Source organism: Equus asinus, chromosome 29, assembly GCF_041296235.1.
Source record: "Equus asinus isolate D_3611 breed Donkey chromosome 29, EquAss-T2T_v2, whole genome shotgun sequence".
NCBI classification, from domain to species: Eukaryota; Metazoa; Chordata; class Mammalia; order Perissodactyla; family Equidae; genus Equus; species Equus asinus.
This window is the reverse complement of record NC_091818.1, coordinates 31,347,799-31,365,238: the sequence shown is the minus strand read 5'-3', so window position 1 is coordinate 31,365,238 and position 17,440 is coordinate 31,347,799. Positions and strand designations below refer to the sequence as shown.

The window sequence follows — 17,440 nt, the reverse complement described above, 5'->3', positions numbered from 1 at the left end:
AGAATTGACAAGCCAGTATTAATGGAGAAACTGAGTAATATCAGAGTAAAGGCAATTCTCCTGGCAACTGGGTGGGTATCAAGATCAATACTTGGCTGTCTTACAGAATCTTCTGGTTGTACTGATAAAATAGAGGGGGGCCCCTAGATACTGCTCATAGAGGTGGTGCATAATAGCATGAAGAATAGAATCTTTGGACCCAGAAACACCTGCTTGTAAATCTTGCCTCTACCATTTGCCATGAGATCTTGGATATTTTCATTTGAATTTAAAATAATGTATTTAATAATATTACTTTGTAGGATAGAGAATACATATAACACCCTAATCAAGAAGGATGATTTTTAAATACTTTTTAAACAGTGTGAAGTATGTCATACATACAAACGAGTATAGATAATACATATTTTTAAATTTTATAAATATTTCTTAGGTTCTTAAAAACACTGTATTCAGCTGTTATTATATAAATGCTCTATATACGTCCATTAAACTACAGTTATTAATCATGTTGTTCAGGTATTCTATATTCCTACTGATTTTTTTGTGTCTGTTTGTGAGGAAGATTGGCCCTGAGCTAACATCTGTTGCCAATCTTCCTCTTTTTGCTTGAGGAAGATTGTCACTGAGCTAACATCTGTGCCAATCTTCCTCTGTTTTATGTGGGATGCTGCCACAGCATGGCTTGATGAGAGGTGCCAGGTCTGCGCCCGGGATCTGAACCCGTGAACCCCAGTCCCCTGAAGCAGACAGCATGAACTTAACCACTATGCCACCGGGCCCACCCCATTCCTACTGATTTTTTGACTGCTCGATCTATTGGTTATTAAGAGAATATGTTAAAATCTATCATGGTAGATTTTTAGTTTCTGTTGTACATACTTCAATTTTTTTCTTTATATATCTTGAAGCTATATTATCACATGCACACAAGTTATTATATCTTCCTGGTGAATTGAGATTTACATCAGCATATACTGAACTGCTTTATCTCTAGTAATTCATGTAGTGCTTTTTGTTTTAAAGGATGTTTTATCTGATATTAATGTAACTATACCAATCTTTTTGTGTTAGTCTTTATAATTTAGATGTGTCTTATATAAGGAGGATGTGACCAGGTTTTGGGTTTTACCCAATCAGACAGTCTCTTCTTTTATATGAAAAGTTCAGTTTATTTACATTGACTATGTTTACTGATATGTTTGTTCCACTTTTTCTTTTTGTCTTAGTTTTTGTTATCCTATCTTGATTTCTTTTATTGATTTTTTTTTCACCTCCATATTCTATTTTTCCCCTTTATTCCTTTGGAAGGTATGTACACTATTTCTATCCTATTAATGGTTGTAACAGAAAATTTAACATGTACATTTATGATATCAAATTTTACATATAATAAATATTTTTACCATCCTTCCTAGTAATACAAGAACCTTAGGACTCATCAACTTCAGTCACTCAACATCTAAGTTATATGCTGTTTTGTCCAGGATGTTGTGTCCACTTGATTTTTTTAAATCCAAGTGATTAGATATTATTTTATTATTATAAAACATATAAATGGTCAGTGTTTCTGTTTGCTATTTTCTTTGCTCACCATTGCATCTTAGATCTTTATCCCTGAATTTCTCTAAGTACATCATTTGAAGTTCCTGTAGTACAGGTCTGTTTTGGTAATAAGTGCTTAGATTTTACATCTCTGAAAATGCCTTTATTCCTTCATTCATAAGACATAATTTAATAGAATAGATAATTTATAGTAATTAATGAGAATAGGTAGTTCTATTTAAAAGGTGTTTTTTCTAAGCCCTTTAAAGATATTCTTTTCAACTGACATACATTGTTGCTGTTGATAAGCCAGCTGAAACTAATTCTACTTCCTTTGCCATGATATGCCTTTTTTTATGACTACTTTTAACATGTTTGTCTCTGCTATTCTGTATTTTCACTGTGGTCTATCTCAGTGTGAATTTCTTCTTATTGTGCATGCTTGGGATTCCTGGTTATGAGGCTGTATCTTTCATTGGTTCTGGAAAACTTTGGCCATTGTCTCTTCAAATATTGTTCCATCCACATTTTCTTTATTATTTGCATCATAAGCTCCAATTTAATATACGGAGGATCTTATTACCTGTCCTCCATGTCTCTTCACATCTCCTTCATATTTCCATCCATTTGCATCTTGGAGCTATAATTTCTTCAATTCTATCTTCTTGTTTACTTCTTCTCTCTCCAGCAGAATCAATCTGTTGCCTAGCCTATCAATTTGGTTTATAATATTAAGAACCATAGTTTTATTTCTTTCTAGAAGTTCTACTTGGTTACTTTTCAAATCTGCTTGGTTAATTTTGATAATTTCTTTTCCCTTCAACATGTTTTCAATTCAATCTTTAAAAAATATTAAACATGCAATGTTTACCTTGTAACTAGTAAATGTAATTTCTTCTGTCTTTTTTCTCTGATTAATTTATTTTGTCAGTTCTTCTGGCTCTCGTTCATGTGAGGTTATTTCCTTGTATTACAATAAATTTATTGTGATCTTAGATTCCCTGCAAGTGATTATGAGTCATAGGTTGGAGGGTTTTATTCTTGGATTTTTGTTTGTTTGTTTTGTTTGTTTCTTGTGGGCAGTTAGGGGGCACTATGAAATTGGGGCTACTTTAAATTAAATTTTTACAAATTAAAAAAAATTTAATCATGGTAAAATACACACAACATAAAATTTACCCATCTTCCTATTTTTAAGCATACAATTCAGTAGTAAGTACATTCACATTGTGGTGAAACCAATCTCCAGAACTCTTTTCATCTTGCAAAATTGAAGCTGTGTACCCATTAAACAACAGCTCTTTCTTCTCCGTCTCCTTAGCCCATGGCAACCACCATCCTACCATCTCTCTCTATGAATTCGACTACTCTAGGTACCTCATACAAGTGGACTGATACAGTATTTGTCTTTTTGTGACTTTTTAAAGATTTTATTTTTTTCCTTTTTCTCCCCAAAGCCCCCCGGTACATAGTTGTATATTCTTCGTTGTGGGTCCTTCTAGTTGTGGCATGTGGGATGCTGCCTCAGCGTGGTTTGATGAGCAGTGCCATGTCCGTGCCCAGGACTCGAACCAGTGAAACACTGGGCCGCCTGCAGCGGAGTGCGCGAACTTAACCACTCGGCCACGGGGCCAGCCCCCTTTTTGTGGTTTTTTAAACTAAACTTTTCACTTGAGGGGTTCGAACCACACAGGTGCTGTGAATTCTGGCCCCTGAACTCAGTGAGTGTAGGCTTGTGGTTATGGATTCTCAGGGGAGACTTTTTTCTCAACCTGCCTCCCTTTCACCAGAAGACAAGGCTGAGAAAGACATGTAATCTGCAAAGACTCCCTCTGCAGGCCAACTTTTTACCTAGTCCATCCAACTGAGTGTTCTCTTTGGGTGGGAGGGGTACTCCCTTTACGTGCTGTGGAGGCTGTGTCTCCATTTTGTCTTCTGCCCTATTCAGGCCCCAGCTCTCTCTCTCGGCACATTAACCTCCTGACCCTGCCCCCAGGCAAATGCTGTCTCTAGGTCCCCTTCTACTCCTCATTTTCTCTGCGCTCGTATTGTTTCTGCTCCCGTGAGTAAGTCCTTTCCTTTCCCAGCAGCTTTACCAAGCATTTAAAAATATGATTTTTTTTTCCCCTTCATTTTATTCAATATTTTACATGTACTATGCTGGAAAGGTTTTCTGTGAATGTTTCGTCTGCCATACTGCTTGAACTGGCTCACGATGATTCTTAGAGAAGAATCTTTCTAACTCTATCGTTTATAGTTAGACATGTAGGTAAATTAGAAAATTATGCTTGGCATGAAAAGAAAATAAGCTTTTGTTGGAAATTGTGAAATAAATTTTAACTCCTAGCCCAGTAGGACATCCTTTCTCATAAAATCAAACTATATATATATATACACACACACATATGTATATTCCTTGCTTCTAAAATCAACATATATATACACATATATCTATGCACACACATATGTATATGTATTTTCTTTTAAACAATAAAGCTGCATTACCTGATTTTCATTGGCTGCCATTTCAGTGCCTCCCTCTAGAATGGAATGGAGAGGTTGACCTGGCATCAGACAAACTCAGAGCATCCTAGAAAATCCTGCGACCATTTCTAGAGCAGCCACCCATTCTGTCCCTATTTTAGGGATGATTCAGGGTTCCAGTGCCTGAAAAAGAAACACATAGAAGTCTGAACATTTCAGTGGAGAGGCAACTGGGAAGAAATGGCTTTAGAAAAAGTAGTGCATTTGGAAAAACAAACCAAATAAAGTACCAGGAAAAAAAATAATCAGGGAGGCAGATACGGGCAACTTTAGCTTTTTGATCTGACTGTTCACAGCAAGAGAGTTGCCAGGCTGACGTTTGATGAGGTCAGCCTTTTACAGGCCCTCTGAGGGCTGCTGGGTTGCACACACAATCTGATCTGTACTGAAAGGGCAAGGACTTCAGCTTTTCTAATGGGGACAAATCACAAAAGGGCATGTATTTCATGCAACAAAATGCACAGAAGACACACAGAAAAAGAAGAGCATCCTGAAAACAAGGCCTCCAAGAAAAAAAAAAAAAAAAAACCCAGAGAAATCATTTTCGTTCTCCCACTGTGCCTCGGTGGGTGGGAAGGAGAAGGAAGGTTCTGAACCCACGGGCGGTTGGGATGGTGAGGTAGCAATTCGAGGTGCTGGCTCTGCCCTGTGGTCCCTTTTAGAACACTGGGCTCTCCAGCAGGACTGACGCTCAGCCCCGACTATCTGTAAAATTGTTCATTTATCCTCTTAAAGGCAGGATTTCTAGCATTTGAGAATACAAAATAAAATATTCCGGGATGTCCACAATCACACTGAAGCAAGTAAGTATTCTTGAAGGTATATAAATCATCACCAGCATTCATGCGTAAGGCATTTTATTTTAAAATACATACACGCACACACAAACAACAACAAAAACAACAAAACTGCCATATGCCTATCTAAAAGAAGCAGTTGGGACCTTGAGAGAGGGAAGAGTTAATGAATGGCCATCACCTTAGGACACCTCTGAACCACATGGTTGTCATGTGACCGTTTGTGACCTGCTTAAGGTCATTTACCTGGAGATAACAGCCTGACAAGATAAATCTGCTTCTGTGTCTCGGCCCTCCCCTAACCATCTGTTCTCCTTAAGAAATACAGGCCTGTGGAAGTGCCCGTTGACTGCTGTGAATTTAGCTCTAGGGAACATCGTAGGGGGCTGCCCTTGACAGTTATAGCCACCCAAAGTCAACATTTATTGGAAAATCACATCAGCACTTAAGTATTCCTGTTTGGGCTTTGAATCCACAAAGGCTTTATGCCTTTTAATCATTTATTATAATTTTGCTACCTATTATAATTCCATCCGCATTTCCAAGTGGCATATAATCACAGCACCGCCTCTGCCCCTAGTCGAATACAGGGTATATGTGATTGAAGACACCCCAGGCGTAGTTTTTTTGCCATTCATCTCCAAGGAAGTCTTATCTGTAATGTACTATAGGGTAGCTGTAGGTATTTTTATGACAGCGCAATTATTTCATTACCAAGGAAAGTTGGGTAGAATAATATGGCTGGAAGGTATTTGGGTACTAACTCTTTATGGATTAAACTTTGAGTCCTTGGGAAAGCAATAGACAGGTGCTATGCCTCAATCTCCCTTCTGCTTGGCTATGTATTTACCAAACCAAAGGGCTTTGATGGAAATCCAGAGCCTAGAGTTTGATTGGGGAACAATGATAATTAAGTGCAGGAAAATGGCACATCTCTCTCTTTGAAAATTGCTCCCTGGGGAAGTTAGAGGAATTTGACCCAAGCATTTCTACAAGAAGAAAAGAGAGAGCACAGGGGGTGGGCTAACAACACATTTTATACTTTTTACCCCTGATTATTCCTGCCAAAACTCACCAAACTCTCTAAAGGACACAAATTTGATACATTTTTTCATGCTCTTAATTAGATGAAGTGAGTGAGTGGAATATCACTTCATTCATTCATTTATTCATTCGACAAATATTTATTGAGTGCCTAATTACCATATACCAGACACTAGGATGTAGTAGGGAGCAAGACCCATTGTCTAAATCACTTCAAAACGATTACTTAATTATTATCATGGTGACTTTTAACCTTAAGGTTGTCTTTGTAAAGCCACACAAAATAATTATCTGGTATGCTTGGAATAGTACACTTTTAATTCCTATGAATACTAGTGAATTAATGTGAAAGCATTCAAAAACAATTTCAGGGAAATGTTTGGCAAACTGAAATTTAGCAAAACATCCTTATATATTTAAATAGTAGTATGGTAGCAGTTTTTAAAAAGAACAATTGGAATGCTATGCACATGAAACGGTTTATAACATTTAGAATCCTGTGCGTACGATGCTGTATTTCTTAACACTTTATTATTAGGAGTATGTATATGCATGCATTATGAGCATAATGTACAGTATGCACTGAGAAGAATGAGTGTGCATTGTATAGTATATACATTGTGCATATTATGAATAACAAAGACAACTTGTTTAGTTATATTGGCTCAGAACTAAAGAAATTAGTTCAGGCAACAAAGTAGGGGCCTGATGAGCAAGTGGAAACTTTTAAAAATATATATTTACTAATAACACTTCCCTTTTTCCATTTTCTAATGTCCAATGACATTTCTTCTATTATTACTATGGCAGACGATGGGAAAATATAAGAAAAATTAGATGCTTCTAAACAAGTTATCATGGACATTTGTATATACTTGGGTATGACTGTGGCTCAATTTTACAGAAAAATCTACACTGGATTGTAGTGAGTACTCCCTGACATAGAAACACAAACCTTGAATACATTTCAGATTGAAATTGTGTGATGACGTTGGTGGCAACTATTCTTTTATTCAGGCAATGTATATCCTATGTCTGCATGGGACAATGGAGAAATAGGTGGTGCTGGGGTCACATTGCTTAATTTGTGTTCTGTGTGACCTTGCTGCATGACCTTGAGCAAGTCACTTAAGACTCCAAGTCTTTTGCTTATCTGTCAAAAGGGGTTAAGAAAAATTATTTTTAACCTTTAAAGTATTATGCAAATATCCCCCCTATTATTGTTTATCATGAATTTCCTTTCATTGCAGGACCTGTTTTAAAAGATATAGAAAATCTAGACAAACATTTGACAAACTGAAATGTAGCAAACCTTCTCAATATACATAAATAGTGCTGAATAAAATGCAATTAAGTTATGCTGGTAATTGATATTTGTTGAGTATCCCAAATTGCACTCTTTAATGAGACATTTGGTCAGACCAGCTCAATGTCGGGGCAAAGGAGGGCACTGGCCACGTAGTCTTTCCAGTACATTATATCCACCAAAACCTTCCACAAGGAATTTTTTTCTTCTAAAGCAATTTTTTATGACTCTGACGGCATTCCCATGAAATGTGACATTTTAACAAATAGGATTGCCATGTCTATGAGATTTATCTTCACTCTCTTCAATACCATCATTCCTTGAACTGTGTATCGCCTTACATGAAAAACGCACCCTCTTTTGTGCTGTGTGGCAGCTGGAAAGTTCATATGGTGAAAAGCTCTTCCTAGGGTGTATAAACTGTGAAATGTATTTAAAAATCAAGTTTTAATTACATTTCGCAATTGGGAGCCAACTTCTGGTTTAAGTCTAATTTAAACAAGGGTTTTTCTCTCTTGCAGCCATCTGTTCCTTTTGCTTAAGCCTACACTTAAGTCATAATATTGAAAGTGTGACATCATTCCTTCCTGTGATGTCATTAAACATCTGGTATGGACCCAAGCACTCAGAGACCTGAATAATGTGAGAGGAAGATGCTGTTCAAATATAGATATGGAGAATAAAATAAATATATGGCAATCTGAATTATTTTTCTATTTTTTTCATTCCTAGTTATTTTCTAATATTCAAAAGACTTCCATAAAAGTAATGCCTTGACGCAAAAAGAATCCTATAAAAAAAGATAAATGAACCTGTAAAATATCTACATATATGGGAATAAACTAGTATATTAACGTGAATGCACCATTCTTATTGATGGTTTTGCGTTTGTGTGAAACCAAAGTTCTTGGTAAATATTTAATTCAAGTAATAAATTATACTTTCTAATCATAGACAATGGGTAGGCCATACATTAGAAACTTCCATCATTCTATTCAGTTTCTATTTTCAACATTAAAAAATAAATTAACTGAAATTCATCAATTAGGAATTTTTCAGATTTTATAGTTAAGGTGGAACTGACATTAGCAGTATAGATTCCTATACATGAATAGTGTTTTCAAATTATATTAACATTAAATTTATCAGATTATAGTAATTTATATATTAATTTCTTTTAAACATTGTATTATAAATATTTAAAGATTTATTTTAGGTTATCATACGAATAGTTCTAGCTGAGTTTAGTAATTCTGTTACAATATTCTTGAAAATCTCTCATAAAGTAATAAAGAACCCCACAAGACACTAGCTGTACGAATATCCATTCATTTTAAATTGAGGAATTCCCTGGGGAGGGAGACAAAGAGTTTTTTTGGAATTACTTTTGTGGTAAACACTTTTTATAATAATCAGCCATTGAAATTCACCATTGTTTTTAATAAATTAGTTGTATATAAGCATTTCCTTATTATTGTATTTGTACTCCAATTTATAAAAATTACTTGGTCAAGTTCCTAAGTTTTAGCATTGGATGTATTCTGTGTTTCTATACATCTCAGGCCCTGAGCTAGTCTGGTCTCATAATAGAGCTGCCTGCATGGTGCTTACCCTCTAGGCCCAGGAATTCATAGATTGGAACAGCTGATGAATCACAACAAAGTCACAGCATGGTATTATGAAAAGTGCGCTAGCCTAGGAGTAGAATACCTGGGTTCTTGATCACTTATAAGACCCAAGCTTTAGTTTCTTCATTTATGCAGTAACGTCAATATGTGGCATAATTATTTCACCAGTTGATTGTGAGTTTCAGAACCTGCTCCTCCCATGTTCTGGGTATCATTTAATGACATCAACATCTAATCGATTGCCTAAGACAGGCCCTGATTCTCCTCCATTGCTGTCACTGTGGGGACAGAGTCCCATCGCTTACTCTTCCTGCTGCTCATCCTAGTTTGGTCAACAACAGCATTATTCACGCAGATGCTAGCCTAAGTTCCTCCCTCCCGCTGCACCCCAATGTGATAAGACGTGTCCACCTCACTAAGGTTTCTGAATACAGCCACTCCTATCCGTTCCTCTGCTGTTAACTTAATTCAGGCCCTCATTTGACACCTGAACTATTGTAATAGTCTCCAAACAGGAGTCACTCCCTTAGCCTTGCTCCCTAATCTAGCCTCCACATTGCTACGGTTTTGATCTTTCTAAATGCGAATCTGATTACATTCCTCTACGCTATTTACAATGCTTCAATGGCTCTCCTTCACCTTCGGCAGAAGATCCAGACATCTTGGTCATCTGGTCCCCACCCAGCCCTCCAACGCATCTCCCCTCAGTCTCTAGTGCACACACAGAATCTGGGCCAAAGCCACACTGACCGTGACCTTGAGTGCCCTGTGCTGACTGTTCTTACATGCTGCTCACACAGGCTAGTCCCTCTGCTGCAAATACCCTATTCCCCCTTATCTACTTGGCAGTCTTTCTGCAACATGCAGCTCATCAAAGGTTTTCCTCTTTATGGAGCTTTTCCTGAACGAGCCAAGCAGTACTGATATCTCCTTTGTGCCAATGCAGTTCCTAATAGTACTTTTCGTATTACACCTAGTAAGGTCTGTAAAGCAATTATTTGTTTCCATATCTCTTTTCCATAGACACTGAACTTCTTGAAGGATGGGACTCTGTGTTATTTGTTGTTATTTTTCCAGTTCATACCTCATAGTAAGTAGATGAGCAACAATTTCTTATTGGATGGATGGATGGATGCCTCTCCTCTCATGCACTTTATCATACTCTGATAAATTACAGGCTTATCTTCCAGAACAACAGCTCTTTTTTTTTTTTTGCCTCTCAACAGGTATTCTTCTGGATCATCCATCCCTCACCCAACACCTGAACCCCACCAACCTTTATCTCAACAGTATTCTTCAAGACTCAACTCAAATTGCTTTGTATTTGTTTGTACTATAACAAGTTCTCAACACATGTAATTGTAATTATTAGTTTAAATATCTATTCCTTCCCTACACTTTAAGTTCCTTGAGACAACAGCTTAAATTTCATATTCTTATCTGTATCCCCAGCACAGAGGCTAGCACGAGGTAGGTGATAGTACAAGACAGTAGACGTTTCCTGAATTAATTCATGAAGGTGTGCTTGAATGAATGAAATGAAATAATGTATTTGATAGTTCTTTGCAACTATAAAGCCCAAGACAAATTTAAGGTATTGTTATCATCTTGATCACCCCCACGAATCATATCCTTTCCTCTGCTCCTTTGTTCTTTCTACCTAAATAGACCCTTGTCTAAATTATCACTTCACACAGGCTTCTCTGCTCCCAGTCAGAGTGCATTTTGACATTAAACTAAACCCCTCAGCACCTAGATAGGATCTAGAATATAAAGAGGTTTGAAAAACAGAATCAACTATCTTGCATTTTAGCACCAGTCTTAAAACACTAGTAAGTGATAACTGTATTCTGAAAATGAAGAGAGCCAAATCGCTTGAGATACCATTTTCTTAGCTGATGGCAATATGTTTGCCAAAAATTTATGCCTCTTCCTTATATAGAGAGAATTTGTTTATCAGTTGAAGAGCAAAAGTGTAAAACATGCAACAGAAGAAATGAAGTGATATGAATGACAAGAACAAATACTTGATATAAAGATCTCATCTTCCTCCTGGGAAATCCCAAGATATTTTTACAAATGACACAGCAATCACTTCATCCACCTTGAAGAAGGTGAAATGCAGTAGCTCTTCTACGTCTGACAACCACCTCAGTGACTGTTTCGGGCAAGAGGTGAAAAATACTTACCTTAAATGCTGGGGAAGATTGGAATAAGAAAGAATATAATTATTCATGGATATAGAATATGGAATGACCAGAACTGGCGGAGGTTGACACCTCCACTCTTATGATAAGTGCTATGAGATCATTGATGACTGGGAGGGGCAGGACCTCTGTTTAATCCTCATCTGAGAGACGTCAAGCAGAGTACATTTTCCCATGGTACCATTCTGACATTTGGGGTCAATCCTTTCTCCAAGTGAAAAAAAGTCACTTGCATAAATGCCACAACAGTAGCACCTTGCAAGTCTCTGGAAGTCATCCAACTGAATGTCAGTTTAATATAGTTAAGTCACCTTGTTAGACATTCATGGTGCAGGGTGCCCAGAGATGTCTCTGTGATGGGGCGTATTTCTCCATGGGTAAGTGTTGGTGAGAAGGAGTGGAGCTGCTGTGGTGGGTGGGTGCTCTCACCACAGAAGGGGCAGTATAGCCTAAGGACATGGCGTCTGAAGACAAATGCAATCTGGGTTTGTTCACAACTCCTCATTTTGAAAGTTGAGTTACCCAACTTCTCTGAGACTTAATTTCCTCATCTATAAAATGGGGATGATCATACCTTTGTCATATAGTTTTTGTAAGGATTAAATGAGATAGGGCTGTTTTAAATACTTGGTAATTATTAAGTGTTTATTTTCTTGCTTCACCTAATTCTCCCATCCTACACATTTTTTTTTTTTTAAAGATTTTATTTTTTCCTTTTTCTCCCCAAAGCCCCCCGGTACATAGTTGTGTATTCTTCGTTGTGGGTTCTTCTAGTTGTGGCATGTGGGACGCTGCCTCAGCGTGGTTTGATGAGCAGTGCCATGTCCGCGCCCAGGATTCGAACTAACGAAACACTGGGCCGCCTGCAGCGGAGCGCGCGAACTTAACCACTCGGCCACTGGGCCAGCCCCCATCCTACACATTTTTAACATCTAATACCAAATTCTATTTTTTCAGGACTTCCCTTTGAAAAATATGCGTGATTATTGACACTACTTTTTCTCCATGGATTTTGCACTTTAGTAAGGAGCATTTAAGTGAATTCATTTCTTCATTCCTTCACACTAATGTTCAGTTATCCAGAGAGTGTCATATCACTAAATGTCAGTAAAAATAATAATTTATCTATCTGTCTATCTCCTGGCTTTTTAATGACAGCAAATTTGTCTACCTTCTAACTATATTTTCCTAATGTCCAAAATACCAGCTTAATTGCTTCTCTTCTGAAGAAATCTTCTCCTTCCTTACATGTGACTGTAAAATTTTTAAGAATGTTTTACAGAGGGACCATTTCCTTCAAAGTCACACTCCTTTCTATGTGCTGTTCTACAGGATAAGAATTCCCAGGGGTTACTTTTGAAAGTTACATGTATAGATGAATCTCATTGAACATGTAGTCTTCCTCCAGAAAGAGATCTCTACCTATGGTGATATTCTTCAGATAATATTTATAATATAGGTAGCATTTATATGTAATTGACATCTGAAGAATTGGATCCCTACATTCCCCCTTCCTCCCTAAGATGCAGCTTTGGTAAGACCACATCCAAAGAAATCATGTAGGGTCTCATGAGCCACTATCAGGCTTTGGCTTTTTCTTGGAGGGAAATGGGAAGCCGCTGGTGGGTTTTGAGCAGAGGAGGGACTTGATCTGACTTAGGTGTGAAGATAGGCTTTGGTTGCTGTATTTGAATAGACTATAGTAAAACAAAGGTAGAAGCAAGAAGAGCAGTTGGGAATCTATTGCAGGGATCCTGTAAGAGATGATGGTGATTTGGACCAGGAGGGTAGCAAGGGAGGTGGACTGGATTCTGGTCATATTTTGAAAGTTGAGCCAGAAGTTTATCCTGATGGGCTAGATGTACAGTATGAGAAGAAGGAAGCAGTCAAGGATGATTACAAAGTTTTTGGCTTGAACAACTGGATGGATGGAGATGACATCAACTGAGATAGGGAAGGATGTTGGAGCAGCTGGTTTAGGGTGGGACATGAGGGATTTAGTTTGAGACATGTTAAACTTGAGCTGTCTCTTAGACATCCAAGTGGAGATGGCAAGCAGGCAATTAGACATGCAAGTCTGGACTGCAGGAGAGAGGACTGATCTAATGGTAGAAGACCCTTAAGATGTGCCCCTTAATATTTGTAAGACGTTTAGAGCAATGTCAGGCTCCTAGTAAGAAAGTAAGCAATGCTCATGATTAATACAGTTCCTTCTCCTCCTTGACCATGTCATTCAAATTGTCCAAAATAACTGTAATGATCAATTCCTGTCTATCAGATGTAGTTATCCTCTGAGCTAGCAATGAAAGACCTCCACAAAGCAATCCTTTCTTACTTTTTGGGTTTATCACCCCCTGGGCCCCATGCTACCCTTTGATGGTAAATTCCCAATTTTGCAAGTGCCATTTGAGGGTACTGTGGGAAGGGAATTAAATTTCAAAATAAAAGTTAAAAAACACCATGTGCACACATAGTCAATGTAATTCTGGAAAATGTCCTTTGAGTATAAAATATGTAGCAATAGGAGCTGAATATGACATGATAGGAGCTAATTTGATAGTTAAGAGCGTAGACTCTAGCCTTGGACTGAATTTATATTCCAGCATATCACCTTGAGAGAGTATCTAATCTCTCAAGAACCAGTCTCCTCATCCCAGTTTCCTGATGGGATTATGGAGAATATTAAATGGGACAATAAATATAAAGAACTTAGCACAATGCCAGACACACAGTAAGTTCTTGTAATTTTCAGCTATGATGATGATGACAATGATAAGCAACTTTACTTTTTGTTTTCAGTTGGATCTAAGACTGAAGATTTTCTTGTGGCTTTCCATTTACTATGGACTTTTCATTGAACATATTCCTTGATATATCACTGAAAATTTAGAAAACTGAGTCTCAAGGCAGTAGGCCCAAAGAAGAAGACATTAGGAGCAGAAATGAGTCTGATCCAACTTGTTATTGGCGCCTCCCTTTCCTGTTTTGACTGCCCCCTGCTCCTCCCGGTGCCTTGCCCATTTTGGTAATTAACAAACTGAATGAAGTGACTCAAAAGAAAAAATGCTAAACTTACCTCTTCCCCCTTATGTTATTTTAATTGTGTATATTTTGTTTTTAAGCATGGTTCTTTAGGGGAAAACAGAATATGTTTACTATAGAAAAACACATATTCTTTTAGCCTAGTAATTTTGGAAGCAGAAGATGGTCTCCATGGTAAGAAGATGGAAAAGAAGTGGTATTAATAGAAGATAGCACAGAACTAACGCACATTTTATAATATAAAGGAAAGATTTTTTAGCCTCCTTGCCTAAACAACATTGTGAACTGTAAGTTATGCTAAATTAGTGAATAAAATAAAAAGGAGCCAGCTACCATATGATTGCTCTGAGTGAAAATCAATAGTCAACTGCCAGGAAGCATCCCAGGACAGCAGAAACCTCTCGCACTTGTGACACACAGAGGCTTAATTGGTATTCCTATGGTTTGGAAGATTGGCTTTGAAAATGCTTCTGACCTCTTAGAAGCAGATTTATAGACGTATAATAGTGCTTTAATCTTTGCATCCTGGAGTTGCCAAAGTAATAGAATATCAGAGTGGCTAAAAGCCTAATAAGATAATGATTGTCTGACATTCCAACTCTTCTCCAGGCCAATTTGGGGTCCCAAACAATCACTTCCTTTCTCTTGGTCCTTACTTCCCTTCACACAATGTCTAAAGGGGTGTATTTTCCCCTCACTTTTTTCCGTATTGTTTTCCATAGGATTGTTTTTTTCCTTTCTTTCCTATTTCTGTGTTTGAATCTCTACCATGGTATTTTTAGGGTTAACCCAATGCGTCCTTTTTCACTTGTTATAATCTAAATTTCTTGTAGTAATCTACCCTTGCTCCGGACTCTATTCCTCTGGCTGTAGCCTGTAATTCTCTCACGTTTCTCTCTTTTCCCATTCATTTACAAAGTCTTATATCCTAAATAGTGATATTCTTACTATGATCTCTATTGAGGTGAGAATATATCCATAAAAGTTATCATAAAACAATAAGTTCTATTTGAAAAATAAGCACAACAGAACATAAATATCTGTAGGAGTGTTGCCCCCTTTAAAAAGGTTGCAATGATAGTCACATACACTTTGGCATTCATTTTAGAACCACTTTCCCATCTTCACCAAAAAATCACTCTATTACCTCCTCTTCGCTTCATGCTTTACCCAGATTAGTATTACTCACCTAATTCACCAGACCTGATGTCAAATTCCCTTGATAGTTTCCATTGTTCACAGCAGTTCCATTAAGTATTTTCAAAAGAGTATGGAACACATCCTGAAGACAATTCTCAAGGAGAATTACAAAATTGTTGTTGAATAATGGCAGTGTAATTAAAATGTCTATGGTCTCCAACTACTTTAGATGGGAGAACTCCTTTTTTGGATGAGTAAGTTCTCTTATTTCTGGTAACAAATTGAACTTACTGTTTTATAGTCACCCTGTAAGAGCAAACTGAAATGTTCTTTTATTTGACTTGAACTATATTTGAGTAACTAGCGTACCTAAAACTTTTAATCTGTGTATGTGGAAAATATGCTTTTGCTAATAACAATATGTCTGTCTGATTGTCTCTAGGACTATACTTGATAAGAAGGAGCTACTGGAGTTTGCTCAACTTGGCTGTTACTTGGAATTTGATCTCTTTGGTACCGAACTCCTTCACTACCAATTCAACCCGGCTATTGACATGCCCAATGACAATAAAAGAATTAAAAGGTAAATAGGATGAAATCTCTCATAGCATTCCCTTTTACCAGCCTTTTTTGATTTTCACCTCTGGGTAGGTCTTAGCAAAGATTCAAAAAACAATAAGTAGGCTGAACCAGAGACTTGCAGAGAAAAATATATCTATGTTGTTTCAGGGAGAAAATCTCTCTATATTATTTCAAGGAGAAAATGAGTCATCCTAAGTAGGCAAAAGCTTAGCAGAGCCTTAGAAGCTCAGTGCAGATGGGCAGCTGACAAGAAGCACGGATAATATTCAACCCCTGCCATGACAATAAGAGAACAAAAGACGTTTTTCTCTTTTTATCCCTAATGAAGTAAGCTGTTGCTTTCCCAGGTTGACCATGCCAAAGTCATAAGTTCCTACAATGAATTTTTGAAATGCTTTATTAAAAGTATCCACTAAAGAGTTGATTGTAACTTAAATGCTGTAAGTATAGTATCTAAAGACCAAACATCACATAAAATCCAACCTCTCAAATGGTGGAGTGGTGAAAGCAAACATTTGTACCGGTCATTCTCTGCAACCAAGTGGAAAACTTGGGGAGTCAAGGATGGATGGCTACATGGTTTGTCTTAGTTACAAGGTGATATGAAGATCGAATGCACCAAGGTAGGGAATCTGAGAGGAGAAAGAGATTCGGGATTGACAACGATGAATTCAGTTAGGGAATTTGTAAGTATTACTATCCAGCGGTGCCCTTGGATAAGGGTGTGGAGCTCAGGGCAGAGATTCAGGCTGAGACATAAATCTAGACATGGTTGATTTGTATGTGATAGTTGGAAGTGTGGGAATGAATGAGATCAATCAGAGAAGAGAATGAGGACAGAGCCCTGAGGAATACCTTCATTTAAGGGGTGCACTCAGGAACAGTCACTCAAGGACAGGCTGAGAAGTTTTCCAAGTGATAAGAATATCAGGGAAATGCGTTGTTATGGAAGTTGGTGGAAAAGAATGCTTAAAGCAGAAGGGCTTGAACACTTGTAATAGGTGGCTGATATCAAGTGAGATAAAGACTGAAAAGTATCCATTGGATTTCACAACCAGGAGGTTCTCATTTCACAATCAGTAAGTGCAGTCTTGGTAGAAAAGGCTTGAGGAACGAGTAGGAGGTGAGGCATAGGATAGAGAAGGTGGTGGTTACTCTTTCAAAAAGCTGGGTAGTAAAGGGAAGCAGGAGAGTAGGGCTGAAGCTAGAAGAGAAGACCAGATCAAGGAGAAGTTTTGTTAGGAGCTGAGCAGTGTTTACGTGGCTGAGAGAAGACAGAGAATGAATCCAGGGAAGTAGTGCCTATGTTACAAGTTTGTTATAGAATTTGTATGAACTAAAGTATTCAAAGTTTTTAGCTGCGTGTCTGGTATAGAATATGGAAGTAGTCAATCAATATTACCTTTAAAAAATCTGGAGAGATAAGAGATATAGAGCAAGGCTCCTAAAAAATAGGACAAATAGATGGAATCTTGGGAAGCAAATAGGAAGTTGGTTGAAAGGAGGTGTACTTCCTACATTGAAATGAGACGAGGCGAGGTAAGTAATGGGGTGAATGCAGATAAATGTCTTGGTGGGAGGAACAGGAAACTGAGCACATAAGCC

The 17,440-nt window shown here is 37.6% G+C and overlaps 2 protein-coding genes across 3 annotated transcripts in view; one reads left to right on the top strand and one right to left on the bottom strand.

The window, feature by feature from the left end:
* RSU1 (Ras suppressor protein 1) overlaps positions 1-17,440 on the bottom strand; it is a 308,922-nt gene that overhangs the window by 44,091 nt on the left and 247,391 nt on the right. The window contains exon 9 of the transcript XR_011499323.1: positions 4,051-4,212. The gene's annotated coding sequence lies outside the window, so the exon portion shown is untranslated. The remainder of the gene's footprint in view (positions 1-4,050; positions 4,213-17,440) is intronic.
* The window catches only part of PTER (phosphotriesterase related), a 56,681-nt gene that overhangs the window by 33,679 nt on the left and 5,562 nt on the right, over positions 1-17,440 (top strand). For both annotated transcript variants that reach the window (XM_044762183.2, XM_070501314.1), the window contains exon 4: positions 15,696-15,836. In XM_044762183.2, the coding sequence (XP_044618118.2) occupies positions 15,696-15,836 (141 nt within the window). The remainder of the gene's footprint in view (positions 1-15,695; positions 15,837-17,440) is intronic.